The sequence below is a fragment of the Pteropus medius genome, unplaced genomic scaffold (assembly GCF_902729225.1).
Source record: "Pteropus medius unplaced genomic scaffold, Ma_sr-lr_union100, whole genome shotgun sequence".
Lineage (NCBI taxonomy): Eukaryota > Metazoa > Chordata > Mammalia > Chiroptera > Pteropodidae > Pteropus > Pteropus medius.
The window spans coordinates 29690938-29717490 of record NW_024354502.1 but is presented as its reverse complement, the minus strand read 5'-3'; the positions used below and the strand labels follow the sequence as shown (position 1 = coordinate 29717490).

At 37.5% G+C, this 26553-nt stretch overlaps 1 protein-coding gene across 4 annotated transcripts in view; it reads left to right on the top strand.

Moving 5' to 3' along the window:
- ZMAT4 (zinc finger matrin-type 4) overlaps nucleotides 1-26553 on the top strand; it is a 373556-nt gene that overhangs the window by 278073 nt on the left and 68930 nt on the right. Inside the window, exon 8 of one of the 4 annotated variants that reach the window (XM_039853600.1) lies at nucleotides 19523-24586. The exons of the other annotated variants lie outside the window; for them this stretch is intronic. Within the exon in view, the coding sequence (XP_039709534.1) occupies nucleotides 19523-19538 (16 nt within the window). The 3' untranslated portion in view covers nucleotides 19539-24586. Of the gene's footprint in view, nucleotides 1-19522; nucleotides 24587-26553 lie in introns of those variants that run through there. 4 annotated transcript variants of the gene reach the window in all.

Here is a 26553-nt window from a genome sequence, read left to right as displayed (position 1 = left end):
TTTATATAATTTGTTCAAGACAACAAGCTATAATAAAATGTCCAATTTCCCATGGTGAAATTGTCTATTTTACTTTATATATATATATATATATATATATATATTTTAAATATATATGTTTAAAGTGTGACAGGATTATGAGAGCATTCCAAAGAAAATAGCTTAGCCACTTTGTGAATGGGTGGAGCTGGAAACTTATTACGTAGCACAAATGTTGGCAGTGGCAGAAAGCCATCTACTGAAACTGGCACTAGGACAAGTTAGTTGGAGAGTAGGAGAGACCTCAGAGAACAAAACTATATAAAACTTAAAACAAACATGAAGTCCTTGCCCAGTCCCAATACCACCTGTACAATATCTGCCTGGAGAAGATTATCACAAAAGATTGGTCACAAGGAGCTTATAAGGATCATTCCTGGGTGCTCTATTCTTTTTCTATCAGCACACTTTCCAGAAGATATCTAGTGCAAGTGTGTGTGTGTGTGTGTGTGTGTGTGTGTGTGTGTACACACACATATATATGCACACACGTTATCTATCAACCATCTATCTATATTTATACTTACCTACATATGTATAACATTAAATTCAACCCTGATCATTCCCCTGGGACTCCAGACTCCCTATTCAGATGTCCAACAGGCATCTCCAATTTAACATGATTAAAAAGAGAACATTTGGTTTCTCTCCAAGACCTTCTGCCCGTCCTCCCCGAATCTCCCATATCTTTAAATAGCATTATCATTTATCCAAATGCTTAAAGCAAAGTCCAGAAGTTAACTTTGATTCCTTTCCTTCCATTCATTTCCACATCTAATCTATCAGCAAGTCCCATGACTCTGCCTCTACATATCTCAAATCTGTCCTCATCTCTCCATCTCCACTATTAACACCCTAGTCCATGTTTCCAGTCTCTATCTTTTCTGGACTCCCTGCAGTAGCCTCCTCACTTGCTCCCTGTGAGCACATTTGCCTGTCTATACACCATCCCTCACACAGAAGCCAGAATGAGCTTCTGAAACTGTACCCAGATTTTATTCTCCTCCACTGAAAATCCTCTGAAAGCTTCCCATTATGCTCAGAAGAAAATCCAAACTCCTTGTGCTGGTTCATAGAGCCCCGTGAGATCTGATGTCTACCAACCTTTCTGTGTCAGCTCATACCAATCTCTCCCTGCCCACTGTGTTCCAAGAATACTGACTGACATTTGCTCCGGTTTTCAAACAGCCCAACATTTTTCTGCCTTAATCTTTGTTCCCTGCGCTACCTGGAATCTTCCTGATTCTATTTTTCCACCAGTTATCACATGACTAACTTCTTTTTGTCAACCAACATTCAAATGTCTCCTAGGTATTGTTATTGTCCTGTTTTAATTCTCTACCTAGCGCTTATTTCTCTTTCACAGTTTTAAATGTCTGTCTATCTATCATCTATCTATCTATCATCTGTCTATCTATCGATCTATCTATCTATCTATCATCTATCTATCTATCTATCTATCTATCTATCTATCTATCTATCCATCCATCCATCCATCCATCCATCCATCTATGCATCTATGCATTGATAAATAGAATCAAAGTTTCAGTGAAACAAGAATTTTATGGATCTTGTTCACTGCTGTATCTCCAGTGCCTAGAAGGAGCCAGCACATGGAAGGCATGCACTGCTTTCTAATATCAAAGACAGTCAGAGACAGATAATTTTAATATAAGATAAGAAATGCCATGACAGGGGAAAGCAGTGTGTTATGGGAAAACAAAAGAGGGACAGCCAACTTAGCCTGTGAGAAGACTTCCTGGAAGAGATGGTACTTGACTTGAGGAATTGATGAGAAGATGTACAGAAAAAGTAAGGAGGTCAGTCTAGGAGGTGACACCACCATTAATAAAGGCTGATCTATATCATTAGAAAAAAGCATAAGCCTGAGACATTAGCAGGAGTTAGGAGCTATAGTTAGAAGTTCTAAATGTTATTAAAGACAGAGAGTACTTATCTTAAAGGTAGTAGATTCATATTGAAATGATTTTAGAACTCTCACTCTGGCAGCAGATTGGACAAGTCTAGAAACAGGGATAACAAACGAGAAATTATTAGGAATAATCCTACCTTACAGCATGCCGAGTTATAGCTGCAGGAATTTAGGAACAGAAATACTAAGACTGAATGATAGTGACTTTTATATACATATATAATACCTATAATACCTCTACTCTTAAGTGGCCCAAGTGGTCATCGGCAATTTTCTTGTTATTTTCCCTCACTCTCAAGAGTCCTCATCTGAAATATATCAACAAGAGCTACACCACTGGATATAATGATTAAATGAAATAAAGTATATAAAATAACTGGTATACTTCTTGGCACAAAATGAATAACCAGTAAATGTTTCTTTCTTTTATCTTCCATGTTAACTAACAGTCATTGGTTTGGGAATAGATTCATGTAGAGAGTACGATATAAAATAAATTATGGTAAATTGAAATTTAGGAGTCCTGACTTCTCTTACCAACCAGATAATTTTCTATGAAGTCTTAGGCAATTCATTTCATATCATCTATAAAATACAGAATAATAATTTTCCTACTTCCCCAATGGGATTGTGAAGAGGATCAAGGGATGTTAGGCATGAAATGTTATATGAATATAGAGTGCCATTATTTTTGTCCTCAAAGCTACCTATGGACAAACATCCCATCGTCCTATCCTGGGATGAGAGTCAACCATGGTTTTGCAATTTTTTTAGCATTTTCCTACTCCAAAGTCAATGACACAACAAACCCAGCAGCTACCTTTAAACACAATCCGTCCCCTACTACTTCTAAGTAACTCTAAAATATCATAATGTCAAGATTCCCTCTATATGAACTATCTGTTGCTAGATAACAGATTATCTCAAAATTAAGTAGCTTAAAACACAAATAATTGCTATTTCACAGTTTCTGTGAATCAAGAATGATGCCAAGACATGATCTGGGGCTGCAGTCATTCAAAGGCTTGACTGGGCTGAAGGATATACTTTCACAATGGCACACATAAATGGCTATTGGCAGGAGGCCTCTGTTTCTCACTACATGGTTCTATCCTCATAAGATGGCAGCTAACTTCTTCTAGAGTGATAAATCCAAGAGAAAGAGCAAGGATGAAGATATAGTTTCTTGTGTGACTAAGTCTCCAAAGTCACACACTGTGAATTCTACTGTTTTTCTATTCATTAGAAGTGAGTCAAGTCCAGCCACAAGAAAGAGGGGTTGGGGTGGAGACTAGGCTCCTCTTTTTAAAGGGAGCTGTGTGAAAGAACACGTAGACATATCTTAAAGTCTCTACGTTTCTCTATAATCAAAGTCAAGGTGTGGTCCCTTGGAGTCTTCTTGAACATCTGCAGAGTGTGTGGCTGCCTGTGCTGGTGATACATTTGGCCTGAGGTGACTCATCGTCCCTCCACAGGACCAAGTCGATCTGCTTGCTCAAGTTCTTCCAACAGAGTTTCATTTATGTTTATTTATATGGCCTAATCTACTGTCTTTTAAAAAAATATAACATCTCTGGCAAGACCAAACACAGTGCCTAGAAACAAGTAGGAGTTCCATAAATATTAGTTCTGTTTATTGAAAGATTCTGAATGCAAATAGTTTATCAGATCCTTCGTATGGGACAGATTTTGGTAAGCTGAAGAGGGAGAAGATGTGAGCACCAGGAGAGTAGGAACGCAGATGAGGAAGAAGGCGAAGTGGGTAAAGGACAGAGGATTAAGCACTCTGCACAGCTTCACAACTGCATGTGTTTACAGAATGCTAGACGCTGAGGCCCGAAGGTGAACTAAGTCTCTGCAAAGTGGCAGGAGGGCAGCAGCTTGATTGGTGGCAAGAGAAGTTGAAGAGTGGGCACTACAATGGAGAAATTTCCAGGCGCCGTGAAAGAGCACTCCTCCAAAGTGGAGTAGGGAATACAGCCTGAAAGAACGAGTAGGTTTAGCAAGAATAAGAGAGGGTTACTATGAGAAACTTTTCCAAGTAGATTTTAATTTTGGAAAAATACCAAGTTGTAAATTCATCTCAGACATTTAAAATGCATTAGATGCTACTACAGCCCCGGCTGTCGATTCAGCCAGCATTTATTGAACAGCAATTGTGTGTCAGCCGCTGTTCTCATGGCATGCACATTTATTATCTCATTCAGTCCTCACAAACACTGTATGGGCAGTTGTATTATTATTCTCCTTTTTTAGGAGTTCTCTGCTCTGGGAGGTTATGTTTCTTGTTCATAGTCACACAGTTAGTTTGCAAAAGGAAAAACTAGGATTGGAATTCAGGTTTTTAAATTTTATTATATCACAGCTTTCATTTCTTAAAATCAGAAATTTCACATGCAGTTACATCATGGTTTAACTAACATTTCTTAAAATATAGCATCTCCTTAAATAAAAGACTGGTATAGGGTAAGCTATAGGCCTAGCTGATTCCATGAAAAGTACTTTGCTCTTGACAACACAGTTTTACTGTAATAACATTTAAAATGGGAGTGATGGTTTTCTTTTAGAGTCTCTTCTGCGAATTCACACTTTTCCCAGAGATGAGATTGTATATTCTCCACCACGAATTTCCCACCGTTTTTGAACATCCAGGCTATACCCAATGCATCTTCTACTGCATAACCACTAAAACAGTACCACATAAAATTATAATGTCTATAAGATGATTCAGTATCTTACTTACAATCCTTTTCTGTTAGAATTTGCTCATTCTCCATTATTTCTTCAAGGAAAGAACGTATTTTCTCTTTCTCCCTTGTGTTTCTCTATGACCTTTGATTTCTACTCCTGCTCTCCAGGCATGTGTGCCATTCATTCATGTGTTCATTTATTTAGTCAATAAACATCATTCATTCACTCTTTCAACACATATTTATTGAGCATCCACAATGTGTTAAGCACTTTTCTAGTCACTGATGCAGTATTTTTGATTGTGAGCCAAACAGTGTGCTCAGATCTATGGGTGCAGAAATGTTATGGAGAACACTATCATGATAGTGAGCCAACACAATATAATAGAATGTACGATGGCATTTTATATAGGATACAGTGGAGACATATGAATGTTAACACCTCTAGTATTAACAGTGCTATTGTTAATTGTCATGTATAATATACTGTTATTATACACGATATATCATTTTACCGAGGGGTCATAAGATACCTTGTGGAGGACTGACATGTTAGATAAAACGTAAGCTTTCACCAGATGGTCATTGTATTAGTCTGGAACCGGGTCCTCTGAGAAGAAAGTGCAAAGAGAGGAGTAAGTGTGTAAGAACATTATTAGGGCAAATCGTGAGAGCAAATGTAGTGATCCAATAGAAACCGAGAAAGCTGTCAGAGCACACATCTAACTCTAAGTGAAGGAGAGTAGGAAGGAAACTTATGTAAAAGGGCAAAAACTTATTTTTTCACCAAACCAATGTCTCTTCATGCAATCTTTAGTTTAAGCAATTTTTCTGCTGTCTAGTGTGTAAGCCAGAAACCTAGGAATCAAAGACTCCTCATGACTGATCATTAATTGATATTAATGCTACTTTTCAAACACCTTTCTGAGCTTCTGCATTTCCAGTGTTATTGCAATAGTTCAGAATATAAGCTGTTCCAACTCCTCTCTCTGTTTCTTATCACATCTTTAAATCCATCCATTGATTTATTTGGAGGAAAATAACCTGGTTAAGTCCCTTCTTAAATTCTCCAGTGTCTTCTCATTGCCCATATCCTTAGATTTATACATTAGGTTTTGATTTGGTTACTGAACATCTCTAGAATTATTTCTCAATGCCTGCCCTTTTTATTTCCCCATTATCCCAACCACAAAAGAACCTTATACTCCATCCATATTGAGCTTGTAGTTCTAAAATGCACCAAACTGCCTTAAGCAAATTCTGTTTTTAATCTGCCCTTTTAGCCTGGGATGCTGGCCTCACTGTGACTTTGGTGGGATTGGTAAACCTTTCTTTCTCAGGAGACATTTTAACAACCCTTACAGTCAGCCAACCACCTAAAGAGAGAGTGTCAGTGAACTCGCTTCTCTTGCATCTCTGTATCTCTTTTAACCTTTGTCTACATAGCAGAAATCAGCAAAGAAAAAAAGAACTGTAGATTAATGGAATGACTATAAGATCATGAAATTGCAAAATGAATTTCTCACCAAATGGGCAAGGTACTCTATCAGCCCCATCCCTGTCTTTGTCTTTCTCCATTTGTTTTGGGAGAATACATCCTTGCATTCTCTAGAAAGACGTTGTGGGTATCTCTGCAGACACTGGTCAAGAGCACCCTTATCTCTGGACAGGTGATGATGGATAGATGGAGAAACATTATCTGACTTTCTCTAACCCAGCAAGAAAGAAAGCACCTGCAGAAATACTCAGACTCTCTAAGAAAACAACATGCTTTGGTTCTAAACTTCATCTCTATTATTTAGGGTTCATGACATTAATTCAGGCAACAGAAAATTTCCAACCAAAATTGTATGTAAAATCACACAGTCTTGGGACAAACGGGAAGAGAAGGAAAGATTGTTATGATTCTCTGAGGAGTGCGAAGAGGTCTTCAAAATAGCATTTTTAAAGCACCTACCTACCTACCTCAGATGTGCTAACTACTTTATATCATTTCTCCTGCCTTTTCCCTTTCTTCTTTCTCTCCTCATCCTCCTTGCTCTTCCCTTCTTCTTCATCTTTGTTTTCATTTTCTTTTAATTCACCAAATCCTTAATGTTCAGGCCACTCCTTGGTTCAAAACACACTAATGGTTTACCCTTTTGTTCACCATAAAGGCCTAATTCTGTACAGTCACCTGCCTGGCCCTACCCACACCTAAACCTTCCCACTCCAGTTATCTTTTCGCTCACCTCCCACTCCTCAGCCTCCTTCCCTTGGCTCCAGTCACACTGACTCTTTGCTGCTCCTTGGAGACCTCAAAAGGTTCTCGTCTCAGAGCTTTTGCACTTATTGATCCCTCCGCCAGCTTTTCTCCCAACAACCATGTGTCGACTGGCAATTTCCCAGCACATACAAATGGCAATTTCTCCGACCACTCTTAAAAACTGCCGCTCCTGTTCCCACATTCTCCATATCCCCTGCCCTGCTTTTTTTACTTCATAGCCATTATCACCTTCCAATATACCATATATAATTTACTTATTTTCATTCATTGCCGGTTTCTCTGTACAGAAATATAGGCATGGATTTTGCCACTTTGATTTTCTGCTGTATCCTCAGCACATTACAGCAGTGCCTGGCTCTAAGGGGGTGAATATTAACATTCCCAGTCGTAGATGGGGTGACCGCCTTGAGGAAGCTGAAACAATTTCCTCAAGTCACATAATCAGTAAATGGCAAGGCATAAGTTCAAATCTAAATCTGTCTGGCCCCAAGATCCACGTCCTTTTCATTGCATTGTGCTTTCCTCTCTTTTCAAATAACCAGCTATATGCTTTCATGTAATCAGGGGGCGGCTTTCATACAGGGAGTTTCTGCTTTCTAAACTCTAAATTTTGGTCAGGGAGTCCAACTGTGAGAGATCTGTGTGAGAGGCAAAGAAAGGAAAGAAATGAGATCAACAATAAAACTGTGGGGATTTATATACTCACAGGAGTTAAATGCCAGGTGCTTCATTGGAAACTGTCTTCCGGATACCCAGGCTAGATCACACCCACAAACTGTGGGCAAACCGGTGACATATCTGAGCCAGCCAAGACTTCCAGTTAGATGGCATGCACAGATGTCTAACTGGAGTTTGCTGTTTATTAACATAAGCTACTTTGCCATTCAGAAATGAGAGTTAATCAAAATATTGCAAATGATGCACCTTGAGAAATGTCACTTTTTATCATGATTGCATTTCCATATTTTTCCATGTTAGTGTGTGTGTGTGTGTGTGTGTGTGTGTGTGTGTGTGTGTGTGTGTGCTTTCAAAAATTATACTCTACTCAAACCAGCCGTTGGTGGTGGGATGTGTCTGAGTCTATTCTGAATATCTGGCGGAAGCTGTATTGAGCCATATTTCAGTGCAGCTTTATGCGCTGCACACAACCTACATTTCTGTAGCAATCAGGAGCAGAGCACTTCCTAGCACTTGCAGCTCACCGGGAGTCTTGGAGAGCCTGGCTCTCTTCTTCCTTCCCTCTTTGTCAGTTATCAAGGAGTAAAGGTCGTGGGCTGGAAGCAGATAATTATGCTGCTTCAGGAATTGGTGCTTCCCTCTGAGGACCGTTGAAATGTAATTCATTTCTTCAGTCTTTCTTCTCAAGTATTAAAAAAGTCAACAAAAAAGGATTTTCTTCTCCACCAGGACTTGCCGGCACTGGATGAGAGCAGTCAGCATGAATTTTAATCAAAGTGTCTGTTTTTCAGCCCTGAATTTCCCATAATCAATTACTTCTTGTCTATTAATTAAAAGTGAATATGTATAAAGTTTGAAAATTGATGGATCTTGATGCCTGGGAGACCACTAGGTCACATTTGGAGCTGAGCTGGGGTGTGTTTCTCCATTGAGCCTAACCTTATGCAAGAAGTATATTTGAAGATGATTTTTTCTTGTTAAAATGATTCACCCTGTGGTTCTTTAAATGGGTCAGCTAGTGCTATAAATTAATTCACACAAAAGGGAGTCAAATTTTTTTTTAGGAACTATAGAGGAAGTGAGATACACACACACAGATTCTCCTTCCATTGGCCTTTCTTTTTACTGTACTTCAGGATTTGCTCTGCTTTGTTTTCCTCCAGCTACTCTACCTAGCTTACTTCCTTGAAGTGTGTGAAGGAGGTCGTGATACAAAGGGCATAGGTGACTCATTGCATTGGCCCTGTAACTTCTGTGATCAGAAGTCCCCGTGTTGATGGCATTTAAATAGGAACACACGGATGTTTTTTTTTTTTTTCTCTTGGCTTTGGTGAGGGAGGTGTCAGCATTTCAGAGGACTGTTGATCAGAGCAAATCATTCTTTGGTTGTTTTTGTCCTGCTTGATACACCATAATTGCACTTTTCCTTCCATTTAATAACTGTTAGTTTTCTTAGGCTGCTATAATAAAGTATCACAAACTGAGTGGCTTAAACAACAGAAATTTGTTGTCTAATAGTTCTGGAGACTGAGATCAAAGTGTCAGCAGGACCATGCTCCCTCTGAAGATGTTAGGGAAGCCTCTGTTCTTGGCCTCGCTACTAACTTCTGATAGTTCCTTGGCATGTTGTAGCATAATTCCAGTCTTCACATGGCATTTTCACAGTATAGATATATCTCTGTGTCCAAATCTCCCTTTTTATAAGGACACTGGTCATTTTGGATTAGAGGCCTACCCTACTGTAGTATGACCTTATCTAGCTAATTACATCTGCAAAGACTCTATTTCCAGTGGGGTCGCATTCTGAGGTATTAGAGATTAGAACTTCAACATATGGATTGTAGGCATAGGGTGGGACACAGTTCAATTTATAACACTGACCATTAGTTATCTATTGTTGCTTAACAAATTACCCCTAAATTTAGTGGTTGAAAACACCAACATTTATTATCTCACAGTTATCATAGGTTGAGAATCCAGACATGACTCAGCCACGTTGTCTGGCTCTGATCAAGGCTGTACTAGTGGTGAATTTGCTTCCAGTTTTACTCAGACGGTTGTTGGCAGAATCTAGTCCCTCGTGAATTGTTGGAATGAGAGTCTCCTTTCTTCACAAATTACTGGCTAGAGGCATTTCTGGGCATGGTCAGCTCACAATGATCTGAGCAAGCAAGCAGGAGGTCCAGAGAGAGTGTAGGAACAAGATGGACATTACAGTCTTTTATAACCTAATCTTGCAATAATCCTTTTCGCATTGCATTTGTTAGAAACAAGTCACCAGACTCAGCCCTCACTTAAGGAGAAGGCAGCATCCCAGGACACAGATACCAGGAGGCACAGGTCTTTGGAAACCACTTCGGAGGCTGCTCACTTTGGTCTGCCCTCTGAGTCATCTTTCCCTTTTCATGAAAGCCAGTATATGTTTGCTTGTCTTGCTTCCTGACAGAATTTCTGGGCCTGCTGGTGTCTTTTCATTTTGTACTGTCTCTATTCCTTTCAGTCTGAAACGATAGTGTTTCTGCTGATATCATTTTCTCAAAAACTCTGTTGGATTTTTGTGAATCTTATTGGGGTTCACTGTACTAGGAAAAAAGTCATACCCACAAATTTCTTTGAGAAAAGCCTTGCTCTTGTTCTGAGTCTTGTTAAGAAGGCTGAGAAACAAAGCCTTATATTTCTTAGTGGCCCTATTGTTCCGTAGAGACAACCTGTAAGGCACACCCCTAATCTCTTTAAAGGTAACTGTGTGAGACCAAGTAACATCTGATCCTTTCACCCCTTTGAAGTCTTAACCAAGGATGATGCCGTCTCATTCAGTTTTATCTCGAGAGCACATTTTCCTGACTGCTTAAAAATCGTTTTTTTTTAATTTTAGCATCCAGAGAGGCTCCATACCAGTGTACCCCACTCTGCATCATAGTAAAACCAAGACAGTTTTTCAGCTCAGCTTGAAAATCTCCTGAGTTGAATTGCCAAGTTCATTGGTTCTGGTCAAGACCAAGTTATGAGATGGAAATGTATTTTAACAGCTCCTCCTATACATAAATACAAATCCCTCTCCATCATTGGCTTCATTGCCCTTTACAGTTCCTGACTGCTTAGGCCAAAGTTTCAGCACCCCTCAACCTGATAAATGTCTTATATCTAATAGCTTAAGTATATTAGAATCAAGTCCTTGGGCACTTGGAAGTCCATGGTGATAGAGATTCATCAGATAAGCAAACCATTGATAATGCTGTCATTAGCTAATATGTTACTTCTACTACATTATCTCAATTAAAATATATAAAATATATAAAATATATAAAATAGTCTTTAAGGATTAATAAAGTCACATTTTTATATAAAGTTATCGTCCTAATGATGTATGTTTGAATAGCTTTACCACTAGTTTTACCATTTACAAAGTGTTTCATCAACTCATTTATTCCTCACAAAAGTCCTATGCAGCAGACGTCTTGTCCTCAAATTAGAGATTAGGGAACTGGAGCTAAGAGAGGTAATATCATTTGCTATTACTTATATGACTCAGATGGTGTCACCTGGCACCAAGATTCCAGGCTCCATACTAGTGTATCCCACTCTGCATCATAGATGTCCTATTGGGGCAACATGGAGTGTATAGTTTTTTAGAATGGGAGTTCACAGTGGATTTTTACTAGGATGATTGCTAAATGTGACTGATTTGTCTGCATATCATTGAATCTGCCTACCACAGACACTATGGACACAGCTGCCCTTTGCAGTATATCTTTTTTTTAAAAAAAATTATTTATTTAAATTAGTTTCAGATATGTAGTACATTGGTTAGACATCTATATAGTTCATAAAATGATCCCCCCAATTGCTCCCTCCCTCCCCTCCTCCTCCACCTAGCCATCATATTAATGCTAACTGCATTCCATCTGCCATGCTCCCCATCCCCGTGACCATTTATCAACTACTAATATGCACTTCTTTAACCCTTCAGCCTATTCTCCCAACTCCCCAACCCCCCTCCCAATCTGGCCATCACCAGATTGTCTTCTATATTTGTGAGTCTGTTTTCAATTAGTTTGTTCTTTTTGTTCCTTAGATTCTGCATATAAGTGAAATCTTATGGTATTCATCTTTCTCTGTCTGACTTATTTCACTCAGTATAATAACCTCTAGGTCTATCCATGTCATTGCAAATGGTAAGATTTCATTTTTTAATGGCTGAGTAATGTTCCATTGTATATATGAGCCATAATTTTTTTTATCCAATCGTCTATGGATGGGCATTTAGATTGCTTCCATATCTTGGCTATTCTAAATTGTACTGCCATGAATATTGGAATGCATAGATCTTTACAAATTATTGTTTTGGTTTTCTTTGGATAAATACCCAGAAGTGCAATTGCTGGATCAAAAGATATATCCATTTTTAATGTTTTGAGAAACCTCCAGACTGTTTTCCATAGCAGCTATACCAATTTGCAATCTCACCAACAATGTTTGAGGGTTCCCTTTTCTCCACATCTTCACCTACACTTGTCTTTTGTTTTGTTTTGGTCCATACCCAGATTTCCTGGAGGACACTGCACCAGACCACCATCTTCCAGAAAGTCCCATGAGCACATGCTGGTTTTCTCGGTCCTTTCCTTGACCTCTCAACACATTAATAAGATAGAGTGTGGCTCTGTCTGAAAAATGTACCGGTAGTTTTCAGTAGTCGATTTGGACATCTGATGAAAGGTTTGGCTGTGTTTGTAGTTGGTTAGCAAATAAACTCTGAGCTTGAAGGAAAAAAGAAAAAAAAAGAAATAGAATTCTCTCTACCTTTGGATTTGTCATTTTGGAGTTTGTGATTACTTAGATGAGGGTGACAGAAAACTGCTGATTTTAGAATCGAAAAACTTGAAAGATTGAGCCTATCTCTGCTGTAGTGACGTTGGCCCAGCCACATAGTTTTAGCATGCTAGAGGTGAGGGGATATAGAAAATGACTTGATCTATTTTTTCATTGAATGGATAAAATTAATGCTTGGAGAAATTAAATGATATTTGCAATGTAGCCATTGAGCAGGAAAGCCAAGACTAGTTCTTAATTTAACGCTCTTTCTGAGTTCATTTGTTCCATCACATCACATCATGTTTGGGAGTTTGATAAAAATATAATAATTATTAAATAATTTGTTATAAAAATTGCATTATTATGTTAGTACTATTTTTACCACCAGCAGGCCAGTTGGAATACCAAATATAATAATCGACTTTGCCTAAAGCAAGGGGCCATGTACCAGAACAAATCATCTTAATACTAATAATAATCAAAGACAACATTTATTTGTTGTTCCATATATACGAGGCATATTATACTTTCATCTATTAACTCATTTAATTTCATAGCAGCCTTTTGAGGCCTGTGCTTTTATTATATCACCCCCATCTTAAGACTCAGGAAACTGAGATAAAGGACACAGAACTAGTAAGTGCTGGATCTGGGATTTGAGGTCTAGCATGTGATGGTAGAGCTTGCTCTCTGACAACTACTGAACTGCTCCTGCCATATGCTCCACTGGTCTAGCACCTTGAACCTGCTTAGTGCCTGCCCCACATGAAAGTGGGGTTGGGCTCTGTCTACTGAAACACAAGAAGGGGAATCAGATAGGTTCACTACTGCAATAATACAGTGCGATTTTGGCACTAACTGCCTGCAGTTATCAAAGACTTTAAAAGATAAGGGCACAGTCCTCTGTAAGATTACCGTCACTTTAGATACCAGCTGCAAGCTTTGGGGACCCCAGGCTGTCTACGCTTCTGACCAAGTGGCTACAAATCCAGGTATTCCACTACCTCCTCATGTTCAACAATTCACTAGAAGGAATCATAGCACTTAGGATCATGCTAGACTTAGGATTAGTTTTATTATAAAGGATAGAAATCAGGACCAGAAGAGACACACAGGGTGAGGCCTGGGAGAGTCCCAAATGCAGAGTTTCTGGTGCCCTTTCCTTGTGGAATCAGGAAGCACCATTCACTCTCCCAGTACATTGATGTGTTCAGCAAGCAGGAAGCTCAACTGAGCTTCAATGTCGAGTTTTTATTGGAGTTTTGTTACTTAGTCTTGATCAATCGAATCATTGGCCATGTGACTGAGCTCAATCTCCAGCCTTCTTCCCCTCCCCTGAGATTGGGTAATATCATGTGGCTAAAGCCTCGACCCTCTAATTACATGGTTGGTCTTTCCAGTGTGGCCAGTCCCATACTGAAATTATCTAGGGACTCAGCATGAGTCACCTCATTAACATAAATTATCAGGGCCCACCATGAATAAAAAAAATATTCTCATCAATCGAAAAATTCCAAGGATTTAGGACCTCCACCCCAAGAACCTGGAACAAAAACCAGATAAATTCTTTATTATATAGCAGCTACATCAAATTATTTTCTTTCAGGTGATTAGGAACAAAAACATAGGAATCTCTAAGTTTTTAGTGGTTACTGGACTCATTTGTGTACATTATCTCATTTAATCCTCATGCCACTCCTTTGTAGAAGATATTATTACTGTTTGTTTTATACGTGGGTAAACTGAGACTAAATAAAGTTAAAAATATTTTGCATGAATGACCATCTAGTAGCAATTGGTGTCAGAATTTAAAACCAAGTTCTCTAACTTTATATCATAAACTCTTTGAATCTATTCGAAGAATAGTAGAAGATAATAATAGAGATAGAGATGTTTTGAAAACTTAAATGTTTTTCTTCTCTGAAAGTTCAGAATGGGAATGGACTTGCCCATTCAGGAAGTGAGGACTGTGAATATCTGGGATTTAGGCTTTTTTCTAATGTGGCAATAGATTCCTCTCTAGTTTTCCTCGTGTGTCTATTTAGGGAAGGTTATGCATTGATTCTGTGTCAGGCCTTATCCAAGTATTGAAAACACAGACAAAGAAACAGTTTCAGGCTTCTTTGAAGGAGAGACAGACAGTAAACAAAAGCTGGCGATATAATGTGGTTAAATAAACAAAAGAGAACCGTACTTAAGATGGGCACCTAAGACAGGGTAGGGGGAAGAGGGAGTCAAGAAAGATTTCCTGCAAGAGATAAAGTAGGAGCTGAAGCTTAGAAATGAATAGAGATTGGACAGGCCTCTAGTTTTATAAGTGAATAGAACAGGGGTACTAGACTCTGTTGCATAAGTTTAGGAGGCTAGTAAATCCTGGTGATCCTCCAAAGCCCAGCACTTTGCAGTTTCCTTGCTGTGTTTGCATTTGCCTCAGCTGTGTAGGAGGAATGGAGCCCCCCAGATAAGGGGGCAGTAAGTGTGCAGACCTCAGGAATGCTGAGGGTATATGGATGAGTCAGAGGCTCCATCAAATTTCTCTTTTGTAAAATGAGGACTTTGGACTTTCTGTGATCCCTGGGGTCCTTTATGCCTCTAACATTTCATTATCTTGTGATTTTATGAAAAATGTTTTGCAAAGCAAATGAATAGTGTAAACAAGATTATAAAGAGAATGTTTCTCTTCTTAACGGACTGAATTGTTCTCAAGCACATTAGGAGCATTAATTTGCATATAAACAATGCAAATTCTATATAAGCAGAGGAGACTTGTTTTCTTAGGTGTGTTGATAAGTTAATTACAAATCATTCTTGTAAGTTTTGCTACTCTATGTATATTAGGAAGTGATAGAGCTGCATTCATTTTAAATATTCTAGACTTTTGAATAGTCACAGTTTCTTAAGTGTTTATAATATCTGACTTTTCTTTGAATTATCCTGAATTTTCTTAAATTATTTCTTTATTCAAATCTCGTTATGAATGGACAGGATTTGTTTTCTCAAGAAGGATTTGGATAAATTCATCTTGTGTTGCGCAGATGTCAGAGATACTGGCTAAACCCCATCCTACTTGTAAGAGTCTGTTGGGATCCAAAGCCCTGCCTTTGCTTTTAACTCCCAGTGTCCTGTGATCTTTCTTCATCTTTCTCCCCCTGTAACTTTATGTGCTTCTCCGTCTCTTTTCTTATTAACCAGACTACATAGACCACCACTAATAGCATTTCACATTTATTCAGCATTTATTTGTTTAAACAACTAACAAAGATTTAGGCATCATGTGGAAATAGCACCATGCACAGAACAAAACCATCTTTCTGGTTATGCTGTCTCCATGCCTTATCCTCTGCTCTCACATTCTCTTTCTCTTTTACCTTTTCTTCCTTCAACCCCAATCCTTCTCCTGCCATTCACCCTTCTCAGAAGCAAAACATATTCACCCCTTGTCTAAAGCATGGCACTTTACTGATCATTTCCCACAGCTTAAGCATATTCTTTTGGTTTTGTTCTCTACTTCCATGTGGCTACTCAAAATATTCCAAATACACTTTTGGGGGGTAAGTTGGGAAAGGATATCATAAGGAAGTATGCTTCCATTGAGGGGAATGTGAAATCTAGGCAAGTAAAGGGGTAGGGGATGGGTTCCGAGGCAGAAGGAAGAGCCTGTGCAAACCATAGAAGCATGTGAGAGTGTGACAAAACCTCAAGTAAATCTCTGTGATTGGAGTTTAGAATGACTGGGGGTGGGGTGATGACCGACAGATGGCACTGGAGGAGGAGACAGCAGTCACACCACAAATGATCTTGGTGTATTTTACTTTTCTGCAATAGGTGATGGGGACTTAGGGAAGCACTACAACATCAATGTGATGGGGCAGCAGAGCTGGTTGCAAAGATGCCAGATAGAAGACTAATGCAGTGTCAAGGGCCTAGGATAGGGCATGGACAAAGGAAGCAGAGGAAACAACATATTCAAGAGTAAAATAGGAAACCAATAAGATTCGTGGTTGATTGGTTACAATGTGAGGGAGAAAAAAGGAAGCCTAGGAAAACACTGAATTTCTGCCTTAAATCCTTATTTGCCAAATTAGGAAATGCAAGGAAAAAAAAAAGAATAAAAATCAGGAGATGTTCAATTTTAGAAATTTAATTCGGTTTCATATTGTACTATCTTAATAAATTGAGCAAAGGTGACAAGTCTTTGGATGTCATTCATGGCACATCTCAGGCAGTAGGTTAAACAAGTTCAAAGTCATGACTCTACCATGTTTGTGGAAAATGTCTGGGACATAACTCCTCATCTAACAAATTCTGGCAGTATCATTTTATATAAACCATTTCATCTTTCACGTCACTGTAAACCTGGTTCATGGCTATGAGAAACTATGCTTGATAATGGCTGAAGATGCTCTGTTTTGTTTTTTAATTGGTAAATCAAATGGTTTAAATTTAACATGGGACCAATGAAGCAGTAAATTTTTCTCTAGTCACCACCTTCAAACACTCTTGGTCAGAATGCTTTCCCCACCTCTCTCCCCAACCTTGATAATATTTCAGAAAGATTGCATACATTTCTGGTCATTTTTAATGGTGAGAACAGTTTCAATTCAGTATTTAAGACTCCTTTTCGGGTTTTAAGAAATTTCTTACCAGTCTATATAAAACTAATATCTCATACCCAGTTTAGAGCATCCTTCCTCTCTGAACCTTCCAGGTCAGAATGGGAAAAGACTGACTGGAAGAAAGGGAAGCATTTTTATTTAACTGGTCTTGCAAACATGATGCTTATCTGGCTTGGGGTCTTGGAATGCAACGCTTGCGCAGCAAAGCCATCGTGCTCCTCTGTGTGGCAGGTGCTCCGACAGCCCAGAGCTCACAGAAATTAGGCAGAGCCCTGCAGTTCGCTGGCGTGGAAACATCTCCCATTGGAAGGTGGAGGCACCCATTCCCAGTTGGCTTAAGTTTCACTAACTGCATTCCAAGACCCCAATTAAAGTCACTAGTAACCTTCAGTTACTTTTTTTTTTTTTAGAAAGTGAAATGGAGGCTATGTTGTTCTCATTTTTATTATGATACATGTTGAAGATAAAGTGAGCTCTATGAATGCACTTGGTATGTGTACAATGCAATGGAAATTGTCTCTTCAATTCAAATCATATTTAAGACTCTCTGAGAACAGAGATTGTTCTTCACCACAAATGGAAACTATGTAATGAATTCTTTTTTCCCTATGTCTTTCTTCAATTTTCTATTTAAAGAAATTTCTGAAAATACATGAATTATGCAGCTTATCTCTCAGATGAAAAAGAATTTTCTTCTTGGATTGGATGGCTGCATATTTATTAATAGCAATAAAATTTTCCATGTTCTTTTGTATCAAATGGGATGCAGACTATAATATGAAGGAGCTTTTCCGGCAATAATAACAGCAACAGATGAATAATTGTAAAAGCTATATGGAATTGAAAGGCATTTTAATTTGTCATTACTTCTGTGTGTTCAGAAAGGATCTAGATAATTATTTTGACTATAAAAAAGAAGAATATGGAATTAAGTTCTTAATATACCACTTTTACTAGAAGTGAAAAAAAAAAAAACCAATTCCCTGTAATGATGTAATCATGACTGAAGGCTGCTCAGTGGTAGATATGTTTAGACTTCTCACCATTACGTGGGGATGCTTCACTTCACACTCATTTTAATTAAAAAAATATTCATCTTTACAGTTTATAAAAATGAGATCATATTTATTTGCTTACTAAGAACTTCTTACCTTTATGTCACATGAATTCATGCAGATGGCAACAACTGTAGAATTTCCTTAGGCTGTGACCTTTCCAGGGGCCTTCCACGGCAAATTTTCAAAGCTATTTTTACTAAAAAAATTTTTTTTAAAAATGCATGTAGTCTCCATTTTCTTTTGGTCTGCATTTACCAACAAATTTTTATTTGGATCTTAAGAATAAAGTATTCTTAAATATTTGGATATTTTATTCTTAAAATCTAGACTATACAGCATTTTTGAGAGGTAGGGTGAAGAATAAAATTTCAAGATGTGCTGTGTGTTTCTAGGTGGGTGATAGAATTTTCCTTTGTAGCTCATGGATTTTCATTTGTCAGTTTTCCACCAAGATATTTAGATCTTATTCATGAGGAGTAGGAAAAATCTATGCAAGGATTCTAACCTACTCCAGCTCTTCTGCTGCCTTCCTTTCTAAAATATAGCTTTAGGTTAATAGTCAAGTATTAAAAAATACTGTTTTGGCAGCCTCAATGCAGCCAGAGGGTGTCTTCAATAGCATGAAAGAAATCCCCTGCACATAATGCCCACCAGCTCTTTTTGCTTTCTGATTCTGAGAATTCCCCTTTAGTAGCAATATAACCTTATGCCGTTAACATAGCCAGTTTAAGCTTCAGGGTTCTCACCTTTAAAAAGGGAAGAAGTGACATCCTCATTAAGGTGGTTGTTGGGATTAAATTATCATGTAAAACGAATGTGAAATTCTTGACACATAGTAGACATGCAATAAATGTTAGTATCTGCTTACCATAAAGAAAAACAAAACTAGAAACCCTTTAAAAATTAATAATCTATTTGATTTAAATCAATACTTTTTGAGAGTAAAACCAGAAAACAATTTTTCCTATTTTTCTAACAGAGAAAATTCTGAATGAATTGAGAATGAGGTTTATAAAATTTGAATTTGAAATGCTATAATCTTCTATCCCCTCTCAATAAGAGGTTTCTACAAGTAGTTATACTTGATACCTAAAGATGAGTCTATGCAGTATGCTATAAATAAAAATCAATTCATTATTTTTACTTTAAGAACTTTCCGAATGAATTTAGTGTCTGGATTGACAGTGTAAAGATACATCTTTTCTTTTACATATGTGGAGATGATGTTGGTAATTAAGTTATTATATGCTCAGATTATTTAGAATTTAAAATATTTATTTTATAAATTTAGCTTTATTTTAATTTGATGGATAAAGTGATGTTGGGATGGGGAGAGATTGGGAGAGAGAAAGGAGAGAGAGAGAGGGGAAGAGAGATTGGACTATGTCATTATGAAAGAAGGTAAGACTGTGTTCCCTTCTGTTTTATAGCCTGAAGAATAAGTAGTGAAAACATCAATCAAGAGATGAGAAAAAAATGTCAGGATTTCTCTGCCATGGAGAATTGCTTATCAACCACCAGAGGAGGATTCTTTCTTGAACAATAAACATTTCTTACGAGGATTCACAGATTAACATATGACTAATCTTAGTTTTGGAGAGTAAATGAGCTTTCTTTCTTTTTTTTTTTTTAATTTTGTGGTAAGTTGCGATGGATTTTTTAATTCTTTTCTGATAATATATCTAGCACATATTCTAAATTATAATCCTATAGCAAACAGTGGGAGCATCATTCACAACTTAAAGACCGAAAAAATATCTAAATCTCCAGTTCATTCTAGATTTCTTTAGCATATAAAATTATTCTATTAAATCCTTGATGATTGAGATTTTAACCACCTCTATCAAGAAATAAACATTTTTTCGTCACGTTGAACATGAATGTGGCAACATGCACAGAACCAGAAAGAATCACTATTAATAGAAGATATATAATGGACAAACACACTCATTTCAACTTCTCATTTCACCTTCAAAAATGTGAGCCAGGTTTGTCATCTGAACAACAAGAATGAAGAGGATAAATAAAAGAAGACTCCTCATCTTTTTTTTCTAATCATTCAAAGAACAGTTTCTCAAGGTTAAGCCAAGTCCTCTTTGCAAGCTGCCAAAATAATAGCTTAGGAAAAGAATTAGTTTGCCTGCATGATGATCCTCTTAGGCAAAAATGTCTTCGCAGCAGTTGACCTTGATGAAATGTTTTCCCAAAGGCACTGAAAGCAGAATTATAAACCCCAGAATGAGAGAGAAATAAATGAATATTTCTTAGGCAGTTGACCTGACTTGCGGGCTTTAATGTGGGCTGCTGATGATTTGGAAACCAGTGAGTAAATTCTGAAGAATGACAGCCGTCAGAGGTCCCCTACTCCTCTGTTTCTCACTGCAGTCCTTTGCTGAACCAAGATTCAGTCACTTTGGAAAGAATACCAGTGGCCAGTATGGCAGACTAGAGCACTGTTACTCTCTGATGGTAGACGTCTCTGAGTATAAATCGTAAAGCAGTTTCTCTAGGTCTAATTCTTCTCCATCATGACTGGATTTGGTGTCCTGCAGGCTGGCTGCAAAGCCAGGCGTTCAGCCTGTATTCACGATGCTTCTCAGTGCTCTGGCTGGGATTGCCCTTTGTACATCGTGACCACAGGCAATTGATCTTCTGGTGTCAGGGTTTTCTGGTCATCTGTTGTTTTTCCACAGATTAAGGTGAGGTGAAGTGGTTACAACTCAGTGAGCAATAAATGAAATGACTTAGGAATGCACAGTGTTGTTATTAAGGCGTTTGAAGCTTTTTGGCATATTCCCTTGAAGAGAGGCCACCTAGGAGGGACCAGGGTGGCCAGTTTCCGAGCCTGTAGAAAGAAGCAGCTACACCAGCCACACACTGGGAGGGAAGGAGAGTTTTGTGGAAAGCAATCTATTTTGCTGTTTCGGAAAGCACACAACAGGGCTACGAACCTCAATGATGACTTTAGTTCAAGTGTGTAAAAGAAGGCTTTATTTGTCAATTCTGCTGTAAAATAAGCACTGTCCAAGTAAAAAAAAAAAAAGAAAAAAAGAAAAAAGTCTTTGTTTCTGTTTGTGTTTAGTAAGTAATCTCATACCCTCAGGTTCTTGTCTTATTTAAATAACCTAATATAGTATAGACGAACCTATGAACATAGATCTCTTTTGCTTTACAGAGAGGCTGTGCCAATCTCTATAAATAAGCTTCCAGATATAATAATCTGATTATTTCAGAATTCTTCATCTAAGTACCATTGTTCCTTGGCAACCTGTCAAGTGAAAGTGAATATCCTGCCAGAGGTTTTGTTTCTTTTCAAATTTCTTTACTTGTTTTTGCTCATGCGAATAAGGGAAATTATCATCCTGGTGTACCATGGGGTGTCATATTCAGCTTTAAACTAGAAGCGCCTATGAAGTTATTAATATTTGGGGAAGTCTTAAATGGAAACATCCCTGATCGGGAAGCTTGCTGTTTGTTGTTGCGGTTTTCTTTTTTTTTTTCTTTTTTTTAGTATGGTTATATTTGTTTAATTAGGTCATATCTTACATCTCGGTTTCGTTATGAATGAATGGGAGTGAGATGTAAAGTAAATATTTTCAAATAACAAAATTCATTCTAGCAGAGAGGAAGAGACCCATGTAGACTTGCCCATTGTGGAGCTGCTCCGATAAGGCCACCTGATTATAGCAGAGATTCTGGGAGAGATGAGAATAAGTCCAGGGATTTCCTGTAAAATCTCAATTCAGAGGAACTAAGGGAGAACTCTATATATTTGAAAGAGCAAGACTATCCAAGTTCTTAACATTTAAAGTACTTTCACAGTTCCAGAGTACTTGTAGTAATGTCAACTTAACTAACCAACTACTGCCCATTCAAAGTTTTGCTCCAATGAGAGAAAAATTATTTAAAATTAGCATCACACACAAGCCTAATAGCGTCCTTATATTAGGGTAAAATTTTTGTATTTAAAAAGATACTTGCTAAGTGGTTGAAATAGTCTTTGTCTTCTTATAGAGATAAAATACTCCTATAATCCTAGTCATGTCATTCGCTTACTTCGCAAAGGTTTTCTTCCTTAAGTATAGAGGCTAGTACTGTGCCAGTGGCCACAAATGCCATGTAGTGAAACTCAAATTAATGAGTTTTCATTATATATAGTCTTCACAGCCAAGTGCACTAATAAATATGATCATAAAACAATCTGCTAAGTGGAGAGGACTACAGTGATCCCTCTTGCTGATAAAAGTGGTAATAAAACTCTCATCTGCAATTACTTGACTACAAGGACCAATAGGATTTGTTTTTCCTCTGCCTCTTAGATGACATATAAACATAAATTGGAGCTGCAAGAGTCTTTATACCTTTCTATTGAAGTGAGTTTATTGGACCAGTCAGACCAAGAGAAGAAAAATATGAGATAGATGAAAAATGCTAATACTTCCATAAGCACAACATATTAGAACTCCAATGAGAAAATAACCTTTCTAAACTGTCAGGTAATAAAATACTCTCCCCTCATCCATCCAAATTAAATATTCATTTCTCGATTGACCAGCTTATACAAAGAATTGATTGTTGTTCTTTTGTGACCAGAATGAGAAAGTCTGATCAACATGTTATTGTGTGGACAGGTCTTTTCTTTTTTTGCTTCTCTTAATTTATTTATGCTAAAGTCATGCTAAACTACCTCATAGATTTGTGATGTGGATTGGCTAACTAATAAATGACAAGTGCTTAAAAATATAAATCTCTATATAAATGCTGCTTTTTTTTTCCTAGTTTAAGATATGCATGTCGAATTAACTATCTGGATATTTCATTGTAATATCTGTGTTGCTACATTTGGCTTTAAATTTAATATACAAATATCTTTATGTGAAATGAAATCTTGAGTATCCCAGCATGGATTGAGAGCATCAAACGTAGCACCTAAGGAAACAAAAAACACCTAGAAGCAAAACCAGAATGTTTTCTTAAGAAGATTTTAAAGCTTCTCAAAGGTGGTGGTGGGAGTGGGAAAGGGGGGTTGTCATCACTGATTTAAAAGAGTGTATTAAGTAATTTTGCAATATAATAGTTAAAATGCCAAAATTTGGTAGTGATTTATATTTAAAAATTAATTAGAATGTGTTTAAAGTTATACCTGTGATACTGTAAACTTCAATACCTTCACATGTTGAGTAAAAGGTAGAGAGAGGAGTCATAGCTAGTCCATATCTTTCCGAATATTTGCAAGAGAGGTGGTGTCTGCTTTGATTTGTGTCTTCCTAGAAAAATATTGAACACTGTTATTATTATTGTTTTGTAAAGATACAGTTTAGAGAAGGGAACAGAATTAACATCTGATAGTTTACTAGCAACTGCATGTGAAGGCTCTACAGCAACTAGCTAAGAAATAATGTTACTGCTGCTCTACTTCGCTACCATTTTTTCCGTGTGATTAATTACTCCTTAGTCACGATTCTGAGTAGCAGTTTTATTTGCTAATTTCAAATGCCTAGATTTAATTAGCAATTTATTCTGACCTTTTAAAAGCCACATTTTATAATCTTCAAATTATATGGGTAAAGGGAAAAAAATCTAATTTTACCTGTCCCCTCAGCTCCAACTATCATTAACAGGTTACATTGTTTCTGAAGAATAGTCAAACTCTGTCATGTGCCAAACTTTCACATCAGCTGTGGTTGTTTGAAGTCCAGGTTCAAGGTCCCTCATTCTACAGACGGTCGTTAGGATCATCAAGGACTGATTCAGCTTCAGAAAACTGAAATAATGTACGATGTAGTACATTTGGCTGCTAAATTTATACATTTTTTAATGGAAAAAAGTGTAATTGCTATACGCAATAATGAATAGCCCTTTTTCATTCTATTTTGAGAACTCTCAGCACATTTTCTATTTGAATTGTTGCTCTTCAAATGATTAAAAGTTCTGACTCTAAGACCAGCAATGATGAGCAAGATAGGTTTCCATGTGTTGGCCAACTCAGTGACTAAATGTTCTATTTTAAAATCAATTTCTTATTGTATATTCTCATATTTCTTGAAATTGTCTTTGTAGCTGATGGAGTTTGCATAACAACATTACTGCTAATGACTTTATTACTGAGAGTCCAAAGAGTGGCCAGGTACGGTCAACCCCGTGTCCCATTGGTTCACTACTTGGGCTGTAAATGGTCTCCAAGAGGCTCAGAATGAGAGGATTTGATTAGCCTTCCTAACATTGGTTGCAAGGAAAGTGTTAATGCTGCGTATATGTAAGCACGGTAATAGAAATGTTTTTCTAGTTTTTCCAAAAATGTAATCTCTGTGATTGAGCTTGAGAATAATGGAATGGAGGTGGTCATCGTGCAAGGAGGGTAATCTACAGCAATTCTTATTCTCGACAGAACTGTCAGAGCATCGGGAGAGTGCACCCAATAGAGAACAGACAACTCCTGCCATCTAAATGTCCACAGTGGGTGTTAACAGCATTAATAAATGGCTTAAATTTTCCCTCTTGTCTTCTTCTGAATTAATTCTTCTTGTCGCTTATTAGATCTACTTTGTGGCTTTCATGCTGATTGCCTGTGAGGACCACATATTCAGAACTTGGGAGTGGCTCGTCCTTTTCTCCACTACTCATTTGCTTAACTAGAGCATGCTACTATTAAAAAAGTAATTAATAACAGGAAAATACAGTTAATTTATGGAGATATTAGCTATTTTGGAGATATATTTTTTAAAAAGCCAACAGGTTTCTACTTTTGACCAGATATATTTTTTAAAGCCTCTGTCTTTATTATCCTCTTCTTCACCACTTAAGACCAATTACAAGCCCATCTCTTACCTCTTTACATTAGCTACTATCTCTCTGTGTTCTTTAGGTATAGAGAGTTTAATTGTGATGAAAATTAATCAAGTACCCTTTGCAAGGTACCCATGGGGGTATGTAGTAAAAGTAGGTGTTCCACCTGGAAGACTGCATCAGCCACTTACTTTCTTGATAGTGATGAGGTATAAATGAACTAAATACTTGAGGTTTTTTTCCAGTTACTCACTGGTTCAGAAGTTGCCCATCTTCTCAGATGAATGGTGAACCCCTCTCTGAGTGAACTTGAACTCAATCCTTCCCCATTTTTATATAGTAACACATGCCGTGGTTACTATAGGGCCTTAACTCTATAGATGTTGAGTGCAAGACAGAATATAGCTCCTACTCTTAGGAAATGTCTGATATTATCTGACTTATTGCTGGGATTTGAAGAGAACAGATCATTTCCCTTTGCAATTACTTCTTTAGCCAAAGTTCTTCTAAAAATAGAAGTGGGTACCCCTGAGAAGGAAAAACCAAAACCAATACCTATCTATCTTTTTTGTAAATATTGGTAATACGGTTTATAATAAGTTCTAAAGAGGTTCTATGTGTTATGTTTATAATATATGCATGTATTAATTTGATGATTATTTATTGAATACGAAGTTTCAGACAAAGGGTATACTATAGGAGAAGTGATTCAGGAGTTAAAATAAAACCTAGGTTTAGAATATGGTTCTGTCATTTATTTGCTCTATGATTTTGGGCAAGTTATATAAGTTTTTCAAACTTCAGTTTCTCAATATTTAAAGTGGGGTTAATGAGCCATTTCTTAAAGAGTTGTAAAAATTAAAGAAATCAACTTATGCTTTTCTTCTCCCTTCTTTTCAACCACCCAACTAGCTAATAATTGTTTAAGGTAAAGTCGAACCATTCAATGTGAGAACTAGAAGAGACCTTTAAGACTATCTTGCCCATCTTTCTCATTTCTATCTTTCTCATTTTTAAAACTACGTGATGAGGTAGAAACTTACCTGGGAGAAGGTCACTGCTAGTATAACTCCAATAGCTTCCCAGAATATCAGAGCCCAGAGTGTTCCAACAGCTATCTGTGTGAATTCCCCAGCAAGACCTTTATCTGTCTCCATGTCACTTCAGCTGCACCTATTTCTACCCCAGCCTCAAGCATCTCTGCCAATTCCCCCTGCCCCAGGCATCTCTGCTCCAGTAGCTCAATCAGCCTGTTGGGCTTTTCCTCAGTACAAGGACCGAAACTTGCAGGCAGCAAGGATTGCTCAGGATCGGTTTTGCTGTAACATGGAAGGATATGACGTGGGACTCCTCAAAATATTTCCAGAGGCAGAGGAGAGTTTAGCATATGTCTTTATATGGTATATGTATATAGTGTCCATGTATGCATGCATATAACTATGAATCTATTACAATATGACCTATTTATTCCTACACTTTTTTCTATTTTTTGATAAGATGCAGGATGAATAGCACAGCTGTGGATTATTCCCCTTTGTTCCTTTGTTTCATGATAGGAGCCATTTAACTGTAAAAATGAAGCTAGATTTATGACTGCCAGTCTGTCTGAGTGGTAATAAATGTCAGAGAGACATTGCTGAGTCATAAACATTGAGAGTGTGAGCCAAACCCACTA